Source organism: Mustela lutreola, chromosome 12, assembly GCF_030435805.1.
Source record: "Mustela lutreola isolate mMusLut2 chromosome 12, mMusLut2.pri, whole genome shotgun sequence".
Lineage (NCBI taxonomy): Eukaryota > Metazoa > Chordata > Mammalia > Carnivora > Mustelidae > Mustela > Mustela lutreola.
The window spans coordinates 37802327-37827000 of record NC_081301.1 but is presented as its reverse complement, the minus strand read 5'-3'; the positions used below and the strand labels follow the sequence as shown (position 1 = coordinate 37827000).

The following is a 24674-nucleotide window of genomic DNA, read 5'->3' as shown; positions in this document are numbered from 1 at the left end:
CAGGAAGGAAAGTGTCTTTTCTGCTACTGCAGAGGTGCTTGGTGCAGACCCCAGCAAGGGTACCCATGGCTCCAACCTCTCTTCTCTGCCTCCTGCCCCCTTACAGTGACTGCTTTTTTTTTTTTTTCTCTCCTTTCTGATCTGTCTCTCCTCTTTCAGTCTCTCTGACTTGGTGTCTCTGTTTTTCTACTTCCATTTTCCTCCCTCACATGCTCCAGCCCTCAGACTGGTGGCCACTTTGGAGGTTGTCCAAACTTCACCTCATTCTGGAAATCGGCCAGCTCTGCAGGCACAGCCCCAGGCTGCCCCGGGTTCGGCATCTCTGATGCTGTGGTGCAGGTACCTAACTGTGGATGCCGCTCCCAGTCTCTCCATCTGGCCCTAGATAAGATAAGGGTGGGGATCGGCCCTATAAACAGGCCCCAGTCATAGCCCTGGCCCAGGACCCCAGCTAGCTCGGACGCATCAGCCCAAGATCAGCATGGCTGTCCGCTCGTGGATGGTTGCCCTGGCTGTGGCTGCCCTCCTAATTGTAGACAGGGGTGAGTGGACAGAGCTTGGACTCTGTGACTTGGTGATGGTAGATGAGCTTGTGGTGGGGGCAGAGACAGGCACTGAAGCATCCTGTGAGGCCTCGGTTTTCTGTATATACCTTCTTTCTGTACCTCTCCACTGTGGTTGGGAAAAGCTCTGGGTTAGGAGAAAAGAAACCTGGGTTCAAATCCTGACTCTGGCCCAGAACTACAAAAACCCCTCCTCTCTTGGGGCCTCTGTTTCTCCAGCTGTAGCATAGGATGTCTTTCTGGTTCAAAGCTGCTCTAAGCAACTCCTCCGCAAGAGATGTGGGAAGCAGCAGAGAGCAGGCCTACCTCGGGAAAGACAGGTTAATCTGCTGGCTGCAAGGTAGCAGGTGCTGAAGGAAGCCTGGCCCGGGTCCTCTGAACTCCTGTTTGCTGTAACCGGTGATGCCTGTGGGACGGATGGCAGCTGGGTGAGCCAAGGGTAGCCCCTTGCCCCGGGCTAGACACATGCTGGAGTGGAGCCTTCTCAGGGCCTGGAGCACATCTGTGGTCTCATACCGACCATGTGTCAGGCATATTCTGGGCCTGATAAGACCTATCAGTGAGCAAACAGAAAGAGAACTACCCCAATGAAGCTTAAATCCAATGGGGGTAGGATGGAAGGGACTAGACAGCAAGATAGATGCAGTGTTAGAAGGTGATAAAGGCTAAAGAAAAAATATTGGCTAGGGTGAAGAGGGGCTGCCATGTTAATCAGGGGGTTCTCTCCTACAGCAAGGCTTCAAGGGGGAAAGGGAGTAAGCCATGTGGATATTTGGGAGAAGTTTTTAGACAGAGCTGAGGCAGTGCAAAGGCCTTGAGATAGGAGCAGCATACCTGGAGTGCTGAAGGTATGGCAAGGAGGCCAGTGTGGCAGGAGGGGAATGAGAGGCAGGGTGCAGAGCAATGGGAGAGGAATGACAGAGGCAACTGGGAACTAGACTGGGTAAGGCTTTAAAGGCCAGTGTGAGAATTTGGCTTTCCCTCTGGGTGAAATGGGAGACACTGAAGAATTTTGAGCCGGGGTTTTTTTGCTTGTTTTTTTTGTTTGTTTGTTTGTTTGTTTGTTTGTTTTTTAAGATTGTATTTATTTGACAGAGAGATAGATCACAAGTAGGTAGAGAGGCAGGCAGAGAGATGGGGGAAGCAGGCTCTCCGCTGAGCAGAGAGCCTGATGCAGGGCTTGATCCCAGGATCCCGGGATCATGACCCGAGCCGAAGGCAGAGGCTTTAACCACTGAGCCACCCAGGCGCCCCAAGCAGAATTGTGTGTTAAAAGGATCACTCTAGTTGCTGTGTTGAGAACAGACTAAAGGGGGAAGCAGGAAGAGTACTTAGGACACTTCTGGAAGACCACTGACCTCCTGGCCAGTCCCACTCCCATTCCCCTAGCTGAGAACGCAGTCCTAGGAGCTGGGACAACAGAGCATGGGTTTGGGGGCTCTGCTTACTCCCAGCATGGCATCCGTTCCCTGAGCAGTTCTCCCACTGGGAACACTAAGGAGGCCTGTCCGGAAAAGAGTCCTTATGCCCATTTCAGATTCCTGCCTAGGCCAGGTGAGGAAGGGGTTCAAAAGAGTAAATTCAACCTCTTCCCACACCCTCCAGGAAGAAACTCTATACAGAGTTCTGCCCTCCACCCCCCCCCCCCCCACGATGCACTTTAGTTGTGGGGCACATTACCACATGAGGGCAGAAGCATAGGAGCCCCAAGGAACTCAGGTCCATGGGAGGCAAGTGACCCACCGAGTGGGACAGCCTGAGGTATGAAAGTGGCCTGAATGTCTGTGGCCCCAAAATTCGTATGCCGAAATCCTAATCCCCAAAGTGATAGTATTGGGAGGTGGGAGTTTTAGGAGGCAACTAGGTCATGAGGGTACAGCCCTCATGAACGTGATTAATGCCCTTACAAAAGAGACCCTGCAAAGCTCCCTTGCCCCTTCTACCACGTGAGGACACAGTAAGCAGGCACCAGCTCTGAAGCAGGAAGAGGGCCCTCACCAGACACCAAATCTGCTGGGGCCATGACCTTATGACTTTCCAGCCTCCAGCATTGGGGGTAGGATGGAAGGGACTAGACAGCAAGATAGATGCAGTGTTAGAAGGTGATAAAGGCTAAAGAAAAAATATTGGCTAGGGTGAAGAGGGGCTGCCATGTTAATCAGGGGGTTCTCTCAAACACCCAGTTTATGGTATTTTGTTCTAGCAACTAAATGGACAATAGACAAAAACTGCAGGCTAAATCCAGTCTCCTCAGGAAACCCTGGGGGACATCAGGGAAGGATTCCCTGGGAAGTAGCATCTGAGCCTTACAATGAAGACAAAATCAGTAGAAGGGAGATAAGGGCATTTCACCTAGACAGAAACAGTATAAGCTAAAGCAGAGCCTATCCTGGAAAAATGAGCAGACAGGAAGAGCTGAGGCATAGAAACATGGGGAGGTGTCCTAGTAAGTGAGTCTAGGAGGAAGTTTTTTATCAGCTTACATAGGGCCCTTAAAGATAAAGGAGCTCTGAGATCACAGGAGCCATAGAAGGCCTTTATATTTTTTTAATGCTTTTTTGTCCAACAGTTATGTGCCGTGAAATAAACAAATCTTATCACTCAGTGAATCTTATTCAATGAATTTTGACAATGCACATACATGTGTAACCCAAATCTCTATCAAGATACAAAACATTAGGGGTGTCTGGATGGCTCAGTCATTAAGTGTCTGCCTTCAGCTCAAGTCATGATCCCAGGGTCATGGGATCAAGTCCTGCATCTGGGATCTGGGATTAAGTCCCACATAGCGATCCCTGCTCAGTGGGAGGCCTGCTTCTCCCTCTCCCACTCCCCCTGCTTATGTTTTCTCTCTCAAAATGTGTCTCTGTCAAATAAATAAATAAAATCTTTAAAAAAAAATAAAAGATACAAAACATTAGGATGCCTGGGTGGCTCAATTGGCCTAGCATCTGCCTTCAACTCAGGTCTTAATCCCAAGGTCCTGGATTGAGTCCCACATCAGGCTCCTTGCTCAGCAAGGAGCCTGCTTTTCCCTCTCCTTCTGCCCTTCTTCGTGCCCTCTCTCTGACAAATAAATAAAATTTTAAAGATATAAAACATTTCTGGAGCACCTGGCTGTGTCAGTCAGTAGAACATGAGACTCTTGATCTCAGAATTATGAGTTGGAGCTGCATGTTGGGTGTGGAGCCTACTTAAAATAAAAATTAAAAAAAAAAAAAATTCCAACACCCCAGAAACTTCCCTCATGCTAGTCAGTCCTCTCCCTTATCCAACCCTTGAGTCAACTACTTCCCCCACCCCCACCATAAATTAGTTTGGCCTGTTCTAGAATGTCACATAGAAAGCTGTATTTATCCCCAGGCTGCCCTTGACCTTGGCCTAAGGTACCCCTTCCATGTAGTATGTAGCCTTGTGTCTGGCTTTTTCTGCTCAATGTTTTGAGATTCAGCCATGTTGTTGCATATAACCATTGTTTGCTCATTTTATTTCTGAGTTGTATCCCAGTGTATGTATGTATCATAGTTTATCCATTCTGTTGAAGGACACTTGGGTAATTTCTCATTTCTAGTTTCACAATCACAGGAGAGTTTTAAGCAGTGTAGTGCTGGGTCTGCATCTTAATGTGCCATGCTTAAACAGCATTTCAGGGGTCACTTCACCTCAATTCCCTTCTCCCTATCTATCTTGGAAATCTCTTATAATAGCAACCCCAAGAAAAGCTAAAACCACAGTGGTAGGCATACCTCCAGTAATGGGAGAACTCTCTGCTTCTGGAGACAGCCTCCTTCACTGTGGCAGTTTCCACTGAGAGAAAACTCTGGAACTCAAACCTGCCTCCCTACAGCTTCCTCGCATGAATGGGCTCTGCCCTGTGAGGTTGAAAAGAGATCCTCTCTCCTTTGGCCCTGGGATAGCCCTATAGAGACTTCAGGAAGCAGCCTGCCCTTCTCCAATTTACATAGACACCCTTCCTTCCACCTGTGGCATTAGATGTGGCTCCGTTCCCTCATCTGCCTGTCACATTCTCCACTCACATCAGCTTGTTTATGTCCTGCAAGCAGGGCATCGAGACCTTTAAGAGCCAAGAGGCACAACTGTGTATATAAAAAGGCTGGGGAGTGACAGACTTGTGTGCGGTCCCAGCTCTGCCCAACGATCCCACAGGGAGCTTTGGAGCTGGGGTGGCCCTTCCGCATTATTTAGTAGAAATGAGGGGTTCTGGCTATTGTACCAACATCGACCTGTCATTGGATATGGCCTGTTCTTGGGTAGGGTATGTGATCATGGGTGAGGTACTCTGTTTTCTGAGAGTCGTTTCTAGGAAGGAACTTGCTGTGAGTGGCCAATACTCACAGCAGCTGAGGAAATGAGCACCTCAGTCTGGCCTGCGGGTGGGATGTGGGTAGCGGACCGCGGCATCCTTCCCTCCCTGTTACACGACGGTGATAGAGATGTGAAGAGGAGTTAAGATCATGTGTTCTCCATGCTTGATTCATGCTAATTCAATTACTTTCAGTATGATATGGGATATAACAATCCCAGTGGGATCTGACTAATAAGATGAGGCTGGACTGTCACCTCCCTAACCCTAGATTTTCTGTCTCTGCTCTAGCAACGCAAGGTTACAGCAGCTTTCTGAGATTCCCCCATGGTCTGGTGACTCAATACCTCTCCTTGAGGAATTCCAGACTAGATAGTAGCTGGAACAGGTCTCCCAAAACAGTCCCCAGATGCCAGACCTGCGCCTAGAGACACCATCACCTAACTCGTCTTTCAGTCCTCAGATGCCAGACCTGCGCCTAGGGACACCATCACCTAACTCGTCCTTTTGCCTTTCAGAGATGCCCGTGTCGGCAACAAGCCTGATCTCCCCAAGAATGGTAAGGCAGCCCCTTCCAGGTTGGGCTCCAGGGCTGCTGTCCTGGTCTTCCTTCTGCATCCATGCTAAGAAACCAGCATTTTTCTTTTTTATACTCCTGCTCAAGTAACTGATGGCTCCGAGGTGGCTAGGGTAGCCTCCTGAGCCTGCAGGCTCCCTGGGCTGCCCTTCCAGGCTGAGTTGGCCCAGCCCCTTTGCCAAGGTCCCAAACTTGGCTTCCAGGACCTCAAGAGATCTCCCCAACCTGGTCTCCAGCAAAATTCCCTGCCTGGGCTATTGAGGACTGAGCATGTACTCTGTTTTGTGTAGTGAAGATGGACAGGCTATGGGTTCAGGCCATAGATATTCTGGTGCCCCCAGCCTGTGTCACGCCTCGCCCAACCACACCCCATCATTCATCCATCCCTTTACTCTAGAGGACAGACACCAAGTTGTCCCTGAATCCTGGTTCCACCTTGGCCCTGGGCCTGATGTCCGCAGGGATCCTAAGGCAGTGGTGCTGGCATCCCTGAGACCCTCAACCCAGCCTTCACCAAGGGGGCTCAAAGCTGCCTTCCCATCCAGCAGCCTCAGCATCTCCACTATCAGCCTATCAGACCCAGGCCTATTATTGGGCCAAAGAAGTCAAGTACTTCTACATATATGATTTCAATTAACCCTGCATGAGAAGAATACTATTATTCATTTACAGTGTGTGCAGAGGAGGAAACTGAGGGACCAGGAGTGGAGATGGCTCTCACAACTTCACCCAACTCATAAGCATGGAAGTCAGACTCTCAGTCTTATGACCACCACCACCAGACTGCCTCTTTCACCCCATCCTGTCCCACGCTCCGATCCCAGTCCTGACCCAGCTTCTACCCTGACCTCAGACCTGCCCTGAAATTCTTTCAGAATAGCCTCATTTAAGACCTAAGCCTTGTTCCATTTCTTCAGCCTTCCAGCACCAGGGGCCTGATGGGTCATGTCAGCCAGGGTGAGTAGAGAAGCCCTCAGTAAGGAGAGGCCCCGTGGGAATGCTGGTGGTTCTGTCTCTTGGGTTCCTCACCGGGACCCACAGCAGAGGTTCTAGTTAGACCCTCTGAAAAGTGTGTGAACCCATCCCAAGGAGCTTGAGGCCATAAACTCACCTGACACACAGACACACAGACACACACTTGAATGCCCACAGACTTGGGTTCAGCAGACACAGGTACACACTTGTGTACACAGGCACAGCCCTACACCTAGTCATGCACGCACACCTAAGCAAACATGCCAAGGGGCCCTGAGTGGTTAGTTTCATATCCACTGGACCAACACTGGGGCCTTCTAGAATCTGGCTCTTCCCTGGTGCCCCTTACTCCAAGCAAAGTCCCTTGGCCCCTCTTCACTGCCCCTGAAGTGCTGAGTGCCCTCCCTCCCTTCCTCTCTTTCACAGCCCATCTGTGAGCACATGGAGGAGTCTCCTGTCTGTTCCCAGACATCCAACCTGGTCTGTGGCACTGATGGTGTCACGTATGACAATGAATGTCAGATCTGCTTGATCCGGCTGTAAGTCCAACCCATTCATTCCCCTCAGCTTGCTTGGATGGGCCCCAACTCTGCTGCATTCAAGTGTGAAAGGAACAAGACTTGACCTGCCTCTTCCTTCACACACCTTGGCTTGAGAAGAGTCCTCTGAAATTGCCCCTAACAGAATGAGCACAAGTATATTTCAAAGAAGGCATGTGGTTCCAAGTACAAAGCCTCAGCTGGTAGGGGGTTGGGGAGGGTGAAGAAACCCTGGGTTCTTGGGATGCCTGGGTGGCTCAGTGGGTTAAGCAGCTGCCTTCGGCTCAGGTCATGATCCCAGCGTCCTGGGATCGAGTCCCACATCGGGCTCCTTGCTCAGCAGGGAGCCTGCTTCTCCCTCTGCCTCTGCCTGCCATTCTGTCTGCCTGTGCTCGCTCTCTCTCCCTCTCTCTCTAATAAAATCTTTAAAAAAAAAAAAAAAAAGAAACCCTGGGTTCTTTCCCTCATTCTACCCTTGACCAACTAGTTGACTTCATTTGTTCATTTATTCCTCCAACCAATAATTATTTATTGAGTGTCTACTATGTTAGGCACTGGGGATACAATAGGATATAAGCTAGACAGCATCCCTGGCCCTCTGGGGCATGTAGTAGTTTAAGGAGGAAGTCAAACTAATGGTCAGCCAACTGTAGCATAGAATGCTCAAGGCTCAAACTGGGGCACTCAGGGTTCTGTGAGTGCAGGGCAAGGACAAGGGCAGGGAAGACTTTCCAGCTTGGCTCTGAAAGATAAGCTGATATTGGCTTAGAAAGAGAAGGAACAAGGAAAGGTAATTCCAAGTAGTGAAATGAGTTTGGAAAATGTCTAGAAGGAAAGAAAAAAAAAGTTTGTATTTGAAAAAATGTAAGAAATTGGATACACTGGAGTATGATGTTTAAAGACAAGTGGGAAGAGGCAAGAAATGAGTCGAAAGGTGAGAAGGGCCAGACATGACCTTGGTATGTCTGATCACCTATTAGATCCCCTTTCTTCATTAATAAAACCCTTGAGCTGGGCCAGAGCTAATCAGGATCATGGAAGACAGTCTTCAGAAGCTACAGCATTCTGAGGAGCCTGGGTGGCTCAGTGGGTTAAGCCTCTGCCTTCAGCTCAGGTCATGGTCTCAGGGTCCTGGGATCGAGCCCTACATTAGGCTCTCTGCTTGGCGGGGAGCCTGCTTCCCTCTCTCTCTCTGCCTGCCTCTCTGCCTACTTGTGATCTCTCTCTCTCTCTGTCAAATAAATAAAATCTAAAAAAAAAAAAAAGAAGAAGAAGAAGCAGCAGAAGCAGAAGAAGCTACAGCATTCTGGCCAGGGAGGCAGGGTAGGGTCCCTGAAGGGTTTGTCCTAGTCCCTGATGAGATGGGACTCATCTTTGTCTCCTGTGATCCTAGGAAAACCAAACAGGACATCCAGATCATGAAGGATGGCAAATGCTGATCCCCATAGCAGCCTCTTAAGCCACGAAGTTTTGGGCTAGACAACAGTGCTGGGAGTGAAGGATGTGACATGAATAAAAGTTCCAACCCAACTCAGCCAAGTGAGCCAGTATCTTTGGGGACTCTGATGAGGTGGTTGTTGGTGGTGGGTGGGTGTGGTAGGGATTCTGCCCTGACCTCCCTACTTTGAACCTGATGTCTTCTCCATTCCTCCAGCACTCCTCAACACTGTCACATGCTCCCCTAGAGGTCCCAGGTCTCTTCTGCTTCTTAAAGAGGTCAGTCCCTGTCCCCAGGACGCTTGTCTGCCCCAGCCTGCTTGTCAAGAACCCTAGGTGACCTCTGTACCTTCTCCCATTGTCAGAGAACAGGACCTACACCCCTCGTGGCCTTCTCCCTGGGTTGTACCAGCACCCCAAGTCTTAAGTCTTACACACACACACACACACACAAATACTAATACTTAGATAGCATACACAATATATCTAAACGACTTGTTAAATTACTGACCTAGGTCTGTAACAGCTAAAAATAGCTGCCCCGGGCCTTTGAGTGTCTCCCTGCACCTTGGCCACCATGCAGGATGATGTCCAGACCCTGCTCTGTTCTTTTGGTCACCATCTATTCTGTTAATGTTGGCACTGGACACAAGTCCAGGCATACACACCACATGTGTACCTATACAGTGGCTCACAAAAACACACAGTATCCAGAAACCCCACCACAGAGGCCCTAGCCTGTGGTCCATGTCAAATAACCCTCTTTTGGCCAAAGTGAATAGAAGGGGCCACTTGATAATGGTGGCAGAGTAAAAGAGTGTGGAGACAAGTCTTGTCCAATAGAAGCAGTGTCACTTGGACTCAGATTCCTGCTTTAGGGTGGCCCGACTGAGCAGGAAATGTGCTGTGGGAAAACACACTGGGAAGAAAGCCGGGGCAGGAAAGGCAGGAACCAGCATTCCCCAGACAACTGAAATGGGGACATGGACAGGAACTGTTGCTGATAGACCTGCAGGTAGAAGGTCATCTATGGGCCCTACTACTTACTGCCACTGGTAACAGAAACTTTTGCTCCTTTCCTGCATAGGAATGATGGCAGTATTGAGTTTGGCTGTGAGAAACCCAAATGCCAAAATAACAGTGGTTTCAACAGTTCATTTTCCTCACACATGGACCTCTGCAGTGTGCTAACTTCTTGCTTCTTATATAGTTACTCTGCTATCCTCATCAGTTTCCCCTTCAGTGTACATGACAGCTGCTCCAAGTAAAGAAGGGCACTCTATGATTCCCCATAAGGCACACTGTGTGTATAGCCCATTGCATAGAATGGAGTCTCTTGGCCATGCTAGGACAAGAAGACTGGGAAAAACTGTTATCTGGTGAGCCACGTGCTAAGGTGGAAATTAGCTCACTTATAGGAGAGTAACTGTTGGTGATCTCTAAGCCCCTGCCCTAAGTGGGAAGCCCCTCTTACACTCAGGGGGTATAGCTTCTCAGCCAAGCTTCCTGTCAGTGACCCTCCTCTCCCAGGCTTCCACAGTCATGATGAGGGATCCCAAAGATCACACCTGAACAATGTGCCAAGGTGCCAAGCACAACACTGGAAGAAATAACTAATTCCCCGTGTTACAGATGTGGAAACTTGGCCCTGTCTCTGGAAACATAACTGGGTCCCCAAAGACCCTATCTATGGCACATGACCCTGCTGCCCTGGCTATTGCTGATCAGCCAAAAAATTCTCCGCCAGGATTTTCTGAATCGCAAATAAGGAAACAGGCAGTTCCTCTCTCATAGTGAAGCTGAAAGATGTGTGATGTGGGGGCTGTTGACAGCCACGTTTCCTACTTTGTGGAAGAAGCAGGATTGAGAGAATGATGCTGGCATGCAAAGAAAGAGATGCAGAGACTGATTCCAGGCTGTGTTTGAATCCCTGAAGCCCAACTGCCCTCGAACACCCCAAAACTATGTGGGATCACTTGACATCCTGCCAATAAATTTTCTTTCCTTTTTTAAAAGAAAGATTGGTTTATTTATTTTAGAGAGAGAGAGAGTTTAAGCAGGGGGAGGAGCAGAGGAAGAGATAATCTCACGCAGACTCCCTGCTGAGCACAGAGCCCCAGGTGGGGCTCGATCTCATGACCCTGAGATCGTGACCTAGGCTAAAACCAAAGTCAGATGTTTAACTGACTGAGCCACCCAGGTGCCCCAGTATATTTTCTGTTTCAACATTCTCTTCGGAATTTGGTTTCTGGTGCTTTCAGTTAAAAGAATCCTGACTACCAAAGCAGGAAGGGTGTCTCAGAGAAGGTAAACTTAATGCTAGGTCTTAAAGCAAGTAGAAATTGTTGACTAAAACCATGTGTGGGAGAATTCTTCCGGCTCTGTTTGGCTGAGGATGTTTATGGGATCACAGAGCCCCATTGGTTCCCCTTATATATAGTAAGACTGGCCATGTGCCAGGAAAAGTGGGCAGCCGGGGAGTGTTCTTTCCCTGTTCACTGGCAGAGACACCCTGTGGATGTACAGATCTGGGGAAGGGGCGTGGGGGGGCTTGTGCACAGGCCCCAGTCACCACCCTGCACATGTGCCCAGTCCCCAGTGGCGCAGGGCCTCTCTTCTCCACCCTTTAATCAAACAATGGCTGTTGATGCAGTAAATTCCAGCGCTGACGCAGTGCAGCTGTGGGAATATCATTGTAGATGTGTGAGTCTGACATTCATTCATTCTCCAAATATTTATTGAGCACCTATTATAAAATAGTCAATGTGCCTGAAATATGCTGTTAACAAGACAAAGAAGCCCCTTAACCCAAGAAACTTAGAGTCTAGGGTTAGAGGTAAATATTAATCAAATAATACCACAAATACATCATGGTTTATCATGCTACTTATCATAAAGGAAAGCAATGGCAAATTGCGAAAGGATATCACCTGGGGGTTTAAGATGTTCCCTGACAACAGATGAGGATTCTCCATGGAAGAGACATTTGAGTTAAGCTCAAGGGATGAACAGGAGATACTTAGGAAAAGGGTTGGCGAGGTGGGGGTGGAGAGAGATGGTGAGGAGCTGTCCAAACAGAGGAACAGCATATGCAGAGACCCCAAGGCAGGAGAAGGCACAAAGCATCTGGAAGACCAGCGTGCCTACCAGCAGAGAGCAAACAGGCCAGTGTCTGGGGATAAAAGGGAGAGCACATAGGGTAAGGACTCTGGCCTTTATCCTCAGGGGCCTGACATGCTAAGATTGGCACTTTATGGCCACTCTGGCTGCTCTGTAGGGAAGCTGCTCTTTGGAAGGCCAGAGGGGAAGTGGAGACCAACAAGGGAGAGGGAGGAAGAGGGAGAGAGATAAGAGCCAGCAGGCCCATGCTATGGGGAGCAAGTACAGTGAAGAGTCAAACTACCAGCTTTATATCCTGGCTTTGCCACTTATGACCTTGAGAAATTACCTAAGCTCTCTGCTTCCTCACCTCTAACGTGGGGACAGTATCTGTCTGCCTCCTAGAATGTATGAGCATTAAATGACTAATATACCTGAAGAATTCAGAACAGCACCTCACACACAGGGACCTCTCATTATATGCCTTGGTCCAGCACCACATAGCTAGCCTATAAAAACTATCAGATAAATACTGAACTGCTGATTAAAGTGGGAGGTGGGCTAGGCTAGGCTGAACCTCATCCACTTAGCCACCCCTGTCCTAGGTCCCACCCGCACAGGCCTAAATTCCTGGGGCTTCAGTGACTCCTCTCTGCCAAATAAGGTTGGCCTCAGAGTGGCCTATTGGAAGCCTGTCTCCGGGGCACTGTGTGGAAAAAATAGGGTGACAGAAGCTGACTTGGTTAAGAGTTGTAGCATACAGGGCAACTCTTGACTTATTCAACACAAATTACAGCTGGAACCACAGAAGGCTTTTGCTTCTCCTATTTAATCAAAAAAGGCTTAAACATTCTTTTGTTTGCTGATGATACATAAACTGCTTTTTAAAAACAATGTTGTAAGAGTGGAGGGGGCCACAAAACAAACAGTAACAGCCTTAAAGGAAACAATGACCTCAGAAGGGTACAGTGAACAGAAATGCCTTTGAGGTACGCCTTAGAAATTTATGGTTGCCTTCACCACCTGCCTCACTGTGGTTCCTTTCTCTGTCCCCCCCACTCTGTACTTGTGACCTGGTTTTAAGCAGAGCTTTGGTCATTACTAGGTTCTAACCTTCTAAAGATTTACTTAAGCACAAGGAAGTCCACACAACGATACAAGCCCAACCCCAGGAATGGGCCTGAGGTCTCGTGGCCTGTGGCTGGGCAGGGTCACTGGGAAATGAGGTCAAGGTCTATGAACCAACAACCCAGCCACCTGTTCTAGAATTTGGTTACAATGAGGGATACCTGGACCACCCTGTGAGCCAAATTACCTATTCTGAGCCACTCCCTAGATGTAACCTCCTGGTGATTCTGGGTTACATCAACAGGCTACGGAATCATAAGGGCAAAAAGGCCTCATGAATCTGAAGACAGGGGTGGCCTACAGGAATTACTCCAACACAAATGAGAGGTCTCCCCAGCGCAAGGAAAGCACCCCAAGGTTGAAAGAATTGGCAAGATGGGCAGGAGAGGTCCCCCAGACAAGGTGGGCTGCTGGACAGCACAGCCACATGGAGAGAGAATGAGAAAACAAGACAGGAGCTCCACTGCAGACTGTAGAGAATACTTGTTCATCGGGAACATGGTAGGTGCAGGAAAACTGCAAAGCGGCCAACTGTCCCCAGCAGCCCTGGAGAAATCAGGTCACTTCTGTCCCAGAGAGGGCAGAGCTGGTGGCAATTTCTTCAGGCAGCCCCGCCTCATTTCGCCTCACCTCACTCGGCCAGGGCCAAGTTCATGGACTGTAGCCGCTCTGTCTCCTGGCAGATGTTCTGTTCCACTGTGTCACACTCAGCTAGGAATGCCTAAAACACGAGTGCAGAACAGTGAGGGACCACCTGGGGCTAACCTCTCCCTGCCCATGGGAGGCTCTTTGCTCAACCATTATGGGGAACCCGCGGGGAGGGATGGAGCTAGCCTGAGCTCCCAGGTAAGGCGGGGGAGGCAGAGCACAGCATAGGAGCAGGGCTTCTGACAACAACCCACCAGAAGGGTGGTGAGGACAGGAAGCCTTGCCACTATACTACACAGTTTCAGGGAACAGTATTCACATTAGTGCCTCCTGGAATTATGTAATGTGGCATCATAACTGTTCTCCACTGATCTTCCTCCCCAGTGAGTTTATATCCAAATGTAATTACAGGGACATGAAAGGAGCTCTTCTCTTATGTTCTGGGCTCACAAAATCACAATCAAAAGAAAGTCCATACCACATAGCACACCTTTACCGTATCCTTCTCTGAATAGATAAACACACACACCAAGACATTAAACTTTGTAATGCTTCACCACACAACTCACCTGAACCCTTTTCACCAAACCCTTCCTTTTCAGTCTACTGTCTTTGAAATTTTCCGGCAGAATCTGTGGAAGAATAAGTTGACACATAAATCATCTCAATAAAAGTGACATAACAACACGACAGAATACCCACAGTCCACCAAAATGAATGAGATGTGCATGTTCAGGAATGATTTTCCTTGATCTGTATCCTATGTGGCCGTTACCATGGCTCTTACCCCTATCCTTTGTTCTCAGGGTCTGGGCCATGGAAACTGATGTATAACATGGACTATGTCCTTTCCCTATGTACAGGTACTATGTCCTGGCCACGTCATGAGCTCCCTGATCTTCTTTATAATCGCCCGCACTCCCTCAGAATCCCAGGCAGAGTAATTCACCCTCAAAAATGAGGCATCAGGGCACTTGGGTGGCTCAGGTGGTTTCAGCTCATGTCATGATCCCAGTGTCCTGGGACTGAGTCGCACATAGAGCTCCCTACTCAGTGGGGAGTCTTCTTCTCCCTCTGCCACCCACTCCTATTTGTGCTTCCTCTCTCTCAAAAATGAATAAAATTTTTTTTAAAAAATGAGGCAGCGGGCTAGAAATATCATTACTGCCATTCTATAACAGGGAACATGTGAGTCGATGACTCTCAACAGTCTCACAAGAGCGAGTCTGACTCACTTCTGTTCAGGTAATGAGCCCAGTGGGGTACCGGTCACATGAGTAGCATGAAGCCCTAGAAAATCACCATCCATTTGGGTCCCAACTTTGTGAGGATTAGATGCTTTTAGCACACATAAATAAAAATGACAAAAGCCCTACATTGGTGGGATATGAGTGCCTAAAAATCAGGAACGATCTTGTCTTTCTGTGTACCCAGCAAGGGCTGGGCAGTGTCTATCACACAGCAGGTGCCCAGTACGCTCAGAAAATAAGAGTGCATTAATGAAAGAGTGAAACTGACTGAAACACAGTCAAAGCAAACTAGTTCCTGGTTGAATATGTACTTACCAGTGTGTCAATCTCTTCCAAGATTTTCATAAATTGCTCGATAGTGGCTTTTACTCTCCTATCAAGTTTGCAGAGGGCTTCAGCTTGCAAATCCTTGGCCAGGAAACCCTGTGCAGGAATAATGCATTATTGCAAGGGTTTCCTGAGGCTGACAGAAAACTCCAGGCTGAGGCACTGATGAAGCAGCCACCCACATTCCCCCAATAGTTTGGGCCAGACCTCAGACTTGCAACTTCATCTTTTGGAGAAAACAGAGCCACCCCATGCACCACAATAGGCTGCAGGCCACTCTAGCTCCCGCGGCCCACTGGGGCTGCTAATGCTTCCTGACGCCTGGCTCTGGTGAAGCTCCAGTCACCAAAGTATACCCACACCTAAGAGGCAGACATTAAGAATGCAGGGTGTTGGGGCGCCTGGGTGGCTCAGTGGGTTAAGCCGCTGCCTTCGGCTCAGGTCATGATCTCAGAGTCCTGGGATCGAGTCCCGCATCGGGCTCTCTGCTCGGCAGAGAGCCTGCTTCCCTCTCTCTCTCTCTGGCTGCCTCTCTGTCTACTTGTGATTTCTCTCTGTCAAATTAATAAATAAAATCTTTAAAAAAAAAAAAAAGAATGCAGGGTGTAGAGTCTGACAGGCCCAGTCTTGAATTCTAACTGCCATTTACTGGCTTGTGACCGTTAGCAAGTTGCTTAACCCATCTGAGCCTTAATGTCCTTATTTTTAAAATGAAGATTATGATACACACACCCCAGAGGATTACTATGAGGATAAAGACAAACATAAGCAGACTCTTAATGTAATTCCTGACACGGACATGTGGTAACAACTGGCAGCATTTACACTGTTTTTATTAAACTATCTTCCCATTTATTCACATTGCTTGGCCTAGTGAACAGTTAGGTGGTGACAATGGGTAGACAGCCAGGATCTCTGAGGATGTTTATCAAAGATATAGATTTGACCACATGTAGTAAAAGCTTTAAACATTAGCCAGCAATTCCAAGTCAAAGAATTTATTCTACCCCCCCCAAAATAATCAGAAATGGTCAAAAAAGATTTATGTTCAAGGATGTTCAGATAAGCATTAATGCATAATGGTAAAATAACATTCGGTGATAAACAATAGAGAACTGGTTAGGTAAACCATGATACATTAACATTACTATCCAAGTTTCAGAGAGTACAATTTTTTAAAAAAGATTTTATTTATTTGAAAGAGAGAGAGAGCGAGAGCAAGCAAGCATAAGCAGGGGGGTGGGCAGAAGGAGAAGCAGACACCTCACTGAGCAGGAAGGCTGATGCAGGGCTCTATCCCAGGACCCCTGGATCATGAGCTGAGCCGAAGGCAGATGCTCAACCGACTGAGCCACCCAGGCACCCCAAGAATGATAATTTTCAATGACAAGAAAATGCTCAATTTTTTTATCCAATAAAAGAACAATTTACAAAGTATACATAACACTGTATCAAATTTTTTAAGATGCAAAAACATATTCCAGTCTTCAGTACTGGTTATCTTTTGAGTCAGGACCTTATAGGTATTAGTGCCCATATGTTTACCTAAAAGTTATACAACCGCCATGTATTACTTTTGTAATTAAAACAGAAACCTACATCTATTAACATTATAAAGTGAGAGGAGAAAAAAATACTTGGTTTGGGGCCAGTTCACAATCCTTACTTAGTTTTTTGGTGTTGTTGTTTTTTTTAAAGATTTCATCTACTGGGGGGCCTGGGTGGCTCAGTTGTTAAGCCTCTGCCTTCAACCCAGGTCATGATCCCAGGGTGCTGGGATCGAGCCCCATATCCGGCTCTCTGCTTGGCAGGAAGCCTGCTTCTCCCTCTCCCACTCCCTCTGCTTCTCCCTCTCCCACAGCCTTCTCTGGCTGTGTCTCTGTCAAATAAATAAAATCCTTAAAAGAAAAAAAAAAAAAAAGATTTCATCTACCTATTTGACAGAGAGCACAAGCAGGAGGAACAGCAGGCACGGAGAAGGAGAAGCAGGCTTCCCACGAGCAAGGAACCCAATGTGGGGCTCGATCCCAGGACTCCGGGATCATGACCTGAGCAGAAGGCAGCCACTCAACTGACTGAGCCATCCAGGCACCCCTTAGTTTTAGTACCCCTTCTCTAATACAAGGAATTGAACAGGATGACCCCCCCGCCTTCCCTGCTAAGATCAAACTCAACTTGGACCTTAAATGTTCTTTGTCTTGCTAAACACATTCTAACAGCTGGGCCTGAGAAAAGCTACCTGTTCTGTTTCAGACAGTATGTGACCCTGGAATGGCAGGTGCTCTCCTAGGAGCACAAATGGATGCTGGCTGGGGTTTGAAAACAGCAATGACAAGAACACTTCTAAAGCACTTAGTATGCATCAGACTCAAACTACAGTTTTTTTGTTTTTTTAAATAAGCTCTATGCCCAAAGTGGGGCTTGAACTCACGACCCTAAGATCAAGAGTCACATGTTCTACTGACTGAGCCAGCCAGGTGCCCCTTGAGCTGCATCATTTAATCCTCACACCGACCCTGAGAGGAGGTACCATCATTTTTCCCTTTTAAGGAACTTGAGACCTGGCAAATTTGCCCACAGTAGTAGAAAGGGTAAAGCCAGGATCTGAGCCCAGGGAAACTAGAAAGCCTGCCCTCACAACCACAGATTTGTATCTCCCCAGACAGTGACCTGTTGGATTCCAGTAAGCTCTTTGTTCAACTCTTGCAGTTGGTCAGCTATCTTCTCCACAGACTTCTCCAAACCTTTCAACTTCTTTAGTTCAGCCTCTTCCTCTGGACTGTTCTAAAATGTTAAAGAATAAAATGAAGTCAAGAATAGTGGCTTCTAACTGGAAAGGAAAAAATAAATCTGACCATAACTGGGCTAAACCACTCACCTAGAAAAAAATAACCTTAACTCTGCTGCTCCTTGGAAAGCAAGCTGGAGGGTTTACACATGGAGGTTTCCTACCTACAAACACTCTAGTCTAGAGTGAAAACACTAAGTAAACATTCTGCAAGGACCCAGACAGCTTGGGTTGAGAGAAAGGAGCCAAACCAAGTGCCAGAGTCAGTCAACCTGTGGCTGGGGCAGCTGAGGCCAGACTGAAGCCTCCAGAGGAACAGATAACAGTGAACACTTGTGAGGAGTCCAGAACCGTGAGACAGGTGGAATCCTACCATTCCTTTAAATGAATTCCTTAGTGTCACCCACCAGCTGAGCTCTCCCATTTATTTATTTATTTGTTTGTTTTAATGATTTTATTTATTTATTTGACAGAGAGAGATCACAAGTAGGCAGAGACGCAGGCAGAGAGAGAGAGGAGAAAGCAGGCTCCCTGCTGAGCAGAGAGCCCGATGCGGGACTTGATCCCAGGACCCTGAGATCATGACCTGAGCCGAAGGCAGCGGCTTAACCCACTGAGCCACCCAGGCGCCCGTGAGCTCTCCCATTTAATAAGACAATGATAATGATGAATACCTTCGCTGGGCATTCCCTCCACTATACTAAACACTTTATCTGTACTATTGTTTTAAGCCTTACTATAAGCTAGTGAGGAAGATAGGGCTTTAGATGATGAAACTGAGCTTTAATATAAAGTAAGGTAAGGTCACACATCCCAAAAGAGGTGAAACTGAGATCTGAATCAGACTTGGCTTCACATACCCCAGGGCAACTCCAATTAGGGGTTCTATAATTTCTTTGGACTCAACCCTTAGGTTCTGCCCATTACCCAGAACTATTTTCCCTGACCCTTGAGCAAGAAATCTAGAACACTTCCCCTTCTCTCATCTAAACAAAAGGTAGTCAGGGCCAGCAGCTTCCTGGTTCACACTACCCCAAACTGTTCACATTCTTCTTTGTGGTCAAATCCTGAGTGCCAGACTCCTGGCTGTTCTGTGGCTGGACTAGATCTTCTTTGCCTTCACGTTGCTAATCTATGTCCCCTCTCCACGCTGAATCAGCCACCTACTCAAAGTAAGGAAACTTCCTATGACCAGCAGTTTCAATGTGTCACAATGCAGAGCTGGCCATAACCCTCTCTCATCACCCCAGGGGCTACTGTCCTCACCAACTGACTGGTTTCCTCCCTTGGCTCTTTTTTCTTCTCTTAAAGATTTTGTGTTGTATTTTGTATTTGACAGAGGAGCAAACACAGACAGAAAGAGCAGCAGGCAGAGGGAGTGGGAGAAGCAGGCTCCCTGCAGAACAGGCAGTCCAATGTAGGGCTCAATCCCAGGACCCTAGATCATGACAAGATGATGGCAGACACTTTACTGACTGTGCCATCCAGGCACCTCTTCCTCCCTTGGTTCCTTAGTCTGAACTTTTCTTTCTAGTCAAAGAGGGTGTTCCCTTGTGGAAGATTTTAGTGGAAAGAGTGTTTAAAGGGAGAGAGATTCATGAAATTTGCAGAGGATTTATTTCAATAGAAGTTTCTCTTGCAAATCCCCTCCATGTGAGTAAGACCTGACTCAGGCACCATTTTAACCAGATTGAGATCCACCACCAACATAAGAGCTATGTTACTGACGTGGCATAACTGTTCATGATTCCCAGAGCAAAAGCCATAACCAACAGGAGCCAGAGGGCATGAGAATAACAAACCTGGCCACATCAAATAAATGGAACTACATCTGTTTAGAGAGAGCTATTTCACTAATGTAGAATGTGGGTCCCCAATTAGGCCTTCTAAATAGAAATATGCATAGAAGACCTTAGTCAGGGACGCCTGGGTGGCTCAGTTGGTTGGGTGGCTGCCTTAGGCTCAGGTCATGATCCCAGCATCCTGGGATGGAGTCCCACATTTGGTTCCTTGCTCGGCAGGGAGCCTGCTTCTCCCTCTGCCTCAGCCTGCCACTCTGTCTGCCTGTGCTAGCGGGCTCTCTCTGACAAATAAATAAATAAATAAATAAATAAATAAATAAAATCTTTAAAAAAAAAAAAAAGAAGAAGAAGAAGAAGAAGACCTTAGTCATTTGGTTCTGGAGTATTCTGGTAGAAAAAACAATTTACCTTCTTCCCAATCAACATGACTCGGCAACCATTTTGTATTCCGAGTGCTGACAGTGGCTTCTCCATTTCCTTCAGAGATTTTCCTGAAAAGAGAAGATATGCCAAGTGGTAACAACTGTACAACACTGAAAATAGATTCCACCAAGGTTACAGGAAATAGACAAGTGTGTTCACTAATGAGAAGAGGATAAATTGGTATAATCTTTTCCGCAGGTATCTTGATCCAATAGTTTCACTTCAGATTTTCTCCTAAACAAATAACCGAATACATGCCTGCATAGTAAGTGTTATAATTTTCAATGCAAGCTTAATCATAATAGTGAGAAACTAGAAAGAGACAAACATTTAGGAACAGGGGCTAATTAACTATACATCAGTACAACAGAAGACTTTGTAGGCATTAAAGCTAATTTTTTCAGGAAACTTCAATGCCATAATAAATGTTGATGGCTCAGTTTTATTAGAAAAATGTTATAAAAATTGTATAGTCAATATAATCTCAGTTTATCAACTACACACACACACACAAACCCACACTCAGGATGCCTGTACAAATGAACAGAAATATCCTGAAATGTGATGAGGGTTTTTTTTTTTTTTTAAAGATTTTATTTATTTGACAGACAGAGATCACAAGTAGGAAGAGAGGCAGGCAGAGAGAGAGAGAGAGAGAGAGAGAGGGAAGCAGGCTTCCCGCGGAGCAGAGAGCCCGATGCGGGGCTCGATCCCAGGACCCTGAGATCATGACCCAAGCCGAAGGCAGCAGCCCAAACCACTGAGCCACCCAGGTGCCCCGTGATGAGGGTTTTTATCCAGGAAAACATTTTCTTCTTTGTGCCTTCCTCTATTCTGAAACATGGTTTCTACTGTCTTTTATAATTCCATAATAAAAGAGTTTTTAAAAGAAAGTACAAGGGGTGCCTGGGTGGCTCAGTGGGTTAAAGCCTCTGCCTTCCGCTCAGGTCATGATCCCAAGGTCCTGGGATCAAGCACCACATCACGCTCTCTGCTCAGCAGGGAGCCTGCTTTCTCCCCCTGCCTCTCTGCCTACTTGTGACTTCTGTCTGTCAAATAAATAAAGTCTTAAAAAAGAAAGAAAGAAAACACAAGGAGTTGCACTATAAATATAAATAAATAAAAATGCTTCCCATCTCTAAATTCTTTTTTAAAAGATTTTATTTATTTGAGAGAGAGAAAGAGCATGAGCAGAGAGAAGGCAGAGGGAGAGGAAGAAGCAGCAGGCTTCCTCTGAGCTGGGAGCCCAGATGCGCACTCGATCCCAGGACCCTGGGACCATGATATAAGCGGAAGGTAGATGCTTAACTGATTGAGCCACCCAGACGCCTCTCCACCCCCTTCACTAAATCCTTTATAACTGGCACCAAATGGGATAAATTTGGCCCCATCAGATACCATAATGAGTTCCCAGGGGAATGGGAAGAAAGAATGGAGATAGAAAGGGAGTGGGTCCTAGTAGAAATCAGCATCATCCACTGGGCTTGCCACATCCACCCCTGGTAAGTTTGTTCAACATCTTCTCTGTGTCAGCACTATGCTGAGTACTGGACACAGGAGTATCTTCCCTTAAAGAGTTAGTTATTCTAACAGAGAAATAATATGTTCAGCAACTATGAAAACAATTATTATTTTTTTAAAAGATTTTATTTATTTGACAGACAGGGATCACAAGTAGGCAGAGAGGCAGGCAGAGAGAGAGGAAGGGAAGCAGGCTCTCTGCTAAGCAGAGAGCCCGATGTGGGGCTAGATCTCAGGACCCTGGGATCATGACCTGAGCTGAAGGCAGAGGCTTTAACCCACTGAACCACGCAGGTGCCCCTGAAAACAATTATTTAATAGTAATTTCAATACAAATTATGCAAAAGTGTGATAGAAAATGCCATATGCATATATGATGGGAAGAGGATCTAACTTAACCAGGGAAGACTACCCATGTGCTTTTACCCAAAATGGTAAGATTTCTGCCATCCTCACGGGACTTCAACTCTAACACCTGTTCAAGTGTTTGAAAGTGTCCTGTACATAGTAGGTTCTCAATAAAATGTGTTGAAGGAATGTATGGATAAACAAGCAAGTAAGAATTATCCCAGTTTAGGGGGGGCCTGGGTGGCTCAGTTGGGTTAAAGGGTTTAACCCTGGGTTAAAGCCTCTGCCTTCGGCTCAGGTCATGATCCCAGGGTCCTGGGATCAAGCCCCACACTGGGCTCTCTGCTCAGCAAGGAACCTGCTCCCCTCGCCTTTTCTGCCTGCCCCTCTGCCTACTTGTGATCTCTGTCTGTCAAACAAATAAATAAAAATCTTAAAAAAAAAAAAAAAAGAATTATCCCAGTTTAAAAACTAAGAGTTATCATTATAGAAAGTTAAATAGTTTTAAACAGGCCCTCTAGCCATAAGGACTCAAAGCTGAAAGAGAAATGCCTACCCTTAAATATAAGTTTCTGAAAAGGCAGTGGGACTCCTGTGGCCTCTTCAACAACCTGGGCCAGGTCTTGGACAACTGGCTCACTACAGCCCTGTTGCGGGGTAACATGAAGATCGTGCTTCTCATTGCCTGGGGAGAGAGAAGAGTGTTCAATGAAGAAAATTCTTTCACATAAACCATTACAGGCTGACACTATTATATTTATTTACCCAGCCTTCAAGGCCCAGTTCATTTGCCACCTACTCCAAACAGCCTGACCCACCCCCCCACCCCCAATCTTCCCAGCTTCATCTGGTGACCTGTCCAAGAATTTTTGTTTCCTCTATAATAACAACTAACAATTTAGTGATATCAGCTAGCATTTTAAGCACTTAACATGCATAAAGGACTGACAGGCTCATTTCAAACATTATCTAACTATATATATATATATAATATATTATGTAATATTTATATAATATAAATATTTATATTATATATTTAATTTTTAATATTTAATATTTATATAAATATATTTATATATAATGTTTTATATATATATCAAACATTATCTAACTTAATTCTCAGAACCCCCATATATCCGTTAAGACCTGCCCCTGGAGACTCAACTGAGGAGTAAAAACCTGACTTCAGATCTGATTCCTAAGGCCATGTTTTTCATCAGAAGCCATCTGCTTCCTGTGGCCTAACTGCCTTGTACTCTGTAATGTTCTTGTCTCCTTTGCTGTAATGAGTAAGGGATTCCTCCAACCAAGTCTCTCCCACTGGGCACATCTGGGCACATACATGGTTGGTGCTCAGTAAATAGACAACGAGTGAGTAAACTCAAACAGCAAAAAACTTTTTTGGACCAGAAGTGTCAATTCTTTTCCAGGTATGTGGACAGTGAGGAGATAGCCCATGCCCAGAGCTTATGCCAAGCCTTGAGCCTGCACAAGAGTCACATGCAGTTAGTGGGACAGGTGCTACCAACTCTACTTCACAGGGAAGAAACTAGAAGCCTCGAAAGGAGACATCCCAAGGTTACTCAAAACTGAAGGATCTAGAATGCTGGTCTTCAGATTCTGAGGCCCTCGGGTCTCCGCTAGTCCTGAAGAGCTCTTGAGAAAACTGACTTTGTTTAGATCGATGTCAAGTCCAACATTAGACAGACCCAGAGGGTGCCCAGAGCGTATGCTTGGACCCACAGCCCACTCAAACAACGGACTTGAGTTTAGGCTCCGCACACACATAGGTGTCCAGACACAGAGCAGTCATACATGACACGACCAAATACAATCCTGATACAAAGATCCACAAAAACTGCTCAGGCACACACTAACGCATACAACCAAGACGATGACATGAAGTACGGACACAGAGGATAAAACAAATGGCCTGAGTCAAAATACAGTGGCCACTGGACAAGTGTGCTGATACAAGATCCGCACAAAAGCCGGTCTCAAATACAAACAAGATCCCACACTTCCGAACACCAGGGCCAACACAAGAGCATATCTTTCTAGAGGACACGTGGCCAAACCCACAGACCCCCATCGGGCTCTGGTAGACTCGCATCGCGCCCACCCGGCACGGAGCCCACCCGGTCGTCCGAGCTCACTGTGGGTGACGGTCACGCTGAGCCCGGCTGCCGCCATTTCCTCTCTCTGGGTCACCTCTTCGCTCTGGGTCACCTCTTCGCTCCGGGTCGCCTCTTCGCTCCGGGCCTTTTCTTCGCTCTGGGCCACCTCTTCACTTCGGTCCACCTCTTCGTTCCGGGGCACCTCTTCGCTCCGGGCCGAGCGAGGCCGCACTTTTTTCATCCGCGGCCTTCGAGCGCCGGCGGCGGCGCCCCTGGTGGTTCTGGCATGTCCGCGGGCCGCACTCCGGATGGATGTTCGCTGAGAGCGAGGCGGACCGCGCTCGGCCGGGGGCACCGACTGGCGCGGCTCCTGGCCCGGCCGGGGGCCGCGCCGCCGGGGACCCAGCCGCCCCCGGTCGCCTCGCGGTCTCCGAGCGCCACCGCGCTCCGCCAGACCCGCGCTTGTTGACCACCCAGCGGAGGGCGCTGAGTTCGGCGTGTTGCAACTCCGCCTGGCTCCCGGCCCGCCCCGGCCCGCCCCGGCCAGCCCCGGCCGCCCGGCCTATCGGCCCCGCCCCTCGGAGCAGGCTCGGCTCTGGCCCAGCTGTATTCTGCCAAAGCCTCCCCGGCCCCACCCACTCAACCGAGGCCCCGCCCCACTCATCTGGAACCCCGCCCCACGCCCTTCACCGAGGCCACGCCCCTGCTGACTGTCCGCCAGCTCCAACCTCCCTGAGCTCCGCTTCCCCGGAAGGCGGCGCTGAAAACCCGGAAAAAGAGTCGGGAAACGCCAATAAGCACATTGCGC

General features: G+C 47.6%; 2 protein-coding genes across 2 annotated transcripts; one reads left to right on the top strand and one right to left on the bottom strand.

Moving 5' to 3' along the window:
* The first annotated feature begins 391 nt into the window (after positions 1 to 391).
* On the top strand, positions 392 to 8512 carry SPINK4 (serine peptidase inhibitor Kazal type 4). Its single transcript, XM_059143477.1, has 4 exons — positions 392 to 542; positions 5406 to 5446; positions 6866 to 6978; positions 8372 to 8512. The coding sequence occupies exons 1-4, from the start codon at positions 482 to 484 to the stop codon at positions 8415 to 8417; spliced, it is 261 nt and encodes an 86-aa protein (XP_058999460.1). The 5' UTR covers positions 392 to 481; the 3' UTR covers positions 8418 to 8512.
* Positions 8513 to 11134: 2622 nt separating this feature from the next.
* Positions 11135 to 24669, bottom strand: BAG1 (BAG cochaperone 1). Its single transcript, XM_059141228.1, has 8 exons — positions 24595 to 24669; positions 23906 to 24428; positions 22306 to 22434; positions 19866 to 19948; positions 17538 to 17651; positions 14856 to 14963; positions 13860 to 13922; positions 11135 to 13363 (listed from the first exon to the last, which is right to left on the bottom strand). Exons 1-8 carry the CDS (start codon positions 24667 to 24669, stop codon positions 13274 to 13276), a joined length of 1185 nt encoding a protein of 394 aa, XP_058997211.1. The 3' UTR covers positions 11135 to 13273.
* Between the last annotated feature and the right edge of the window lie 5 nt (positions 24670 to 24674).